Source organism: Notolepis coatsorum (assembly GCF_963971535.1).
Source record: "Notolepis coatsorum genome assembly, chromosome: 11".
Classification (NCBI taxonomy): Eukaryota; Metazoa; Chordata; class Actinopteri; order Aulopiformes; family Paralepididae; genus Notolepis; species Notolepis coatsorum.
This window is the reverse complement of record NC_140175.1, coordinates 40,140,833-40,141,534: the sequence shown is the minus strand read 5'-3', so window position 1 is coordinate 40,141,534 and position 702 is coordinate 40,140,833. Positions and strand designations below refer to the sequence as shown.

The window sequence follows — 702 nt, the reverse complement described above, 5'->3', positions numbered from 1 at the left end:
GCAAGGCTAAAATAATAAGAATTGAATCATCTGAATGTACACATAGTTAAAACAAAGAAAGGGACATAATCAGCAAGCGTACAAAGATTGAGCCAAGCAAGGAATGTATAAGCCAGGAATAGAATGCAATAGAAAAGTATTGTAAACAAATGCAGGCATGGTTTGATAAAAAAAAATTGTATATCACCAAGTTTATACAGTATATTAGACCAGTGATGTCATGATGCAGAACTACCAGAAACAACGTCTTTCGGTGGTTAATGGAGATGGCAGGCTTTGTCTCTGAAGCTACCCCCCCCCACCTGGATGAGCTCAGCATCAGGAATGTGTAAACGTGTGTGAGTGGGGAGTCGACAAACTGTTGTCGTCTTAATGACAAGTAAATAAATAAGTCATTCATGAGCAGGTGTGGTGCATGGTCCTCAAATAGATGCAAGCATTGCTGGTTCATTTGATATAAGTCTCAAGTGTCTCCATTCCGTTCCTCGTGCCTTGGTCCATATGGTCCACACATGACAGTTCATTATTCTTTTCACGGGTTCCCTTCTATGTCTCTCATAGGTCCATGTCAAATCCTACTCCCCTGATGTGTGTGTGTGTGTGTGTGTGTGCATCTGTGTCCACAGGAGCTAGAGGTGGTCGTAGGCGGCTGTGGAGGGGGGCGCTGTGCGGGAGGCCGAGCTGTAGTAATAGGGTGAACCT

General features: G+C 43.9%; 1 protein-coding gene across 1 annotated transcript in view; it reads right to left on the bottom strand.

The window, feature by feature from the left end:
* Positions 1-629: 629 nt before the first annotated feature.
* The window catches only part of pax8 (paired box 8), a gene marked incomplete at both ends in the record, with an annotated part of 15,568 nt that continues 15,495 nt past the window's right edge, over positions 630-702 (bottom strand). The window contains one exon of the mRNA XM_084324372.1: positions 630-700. Coding sequence (XP_084180498.1) covers positions 630-700 — 71 coding nt within the window. The remainder of the gene's footprint in view (positions 701-702) is intronic.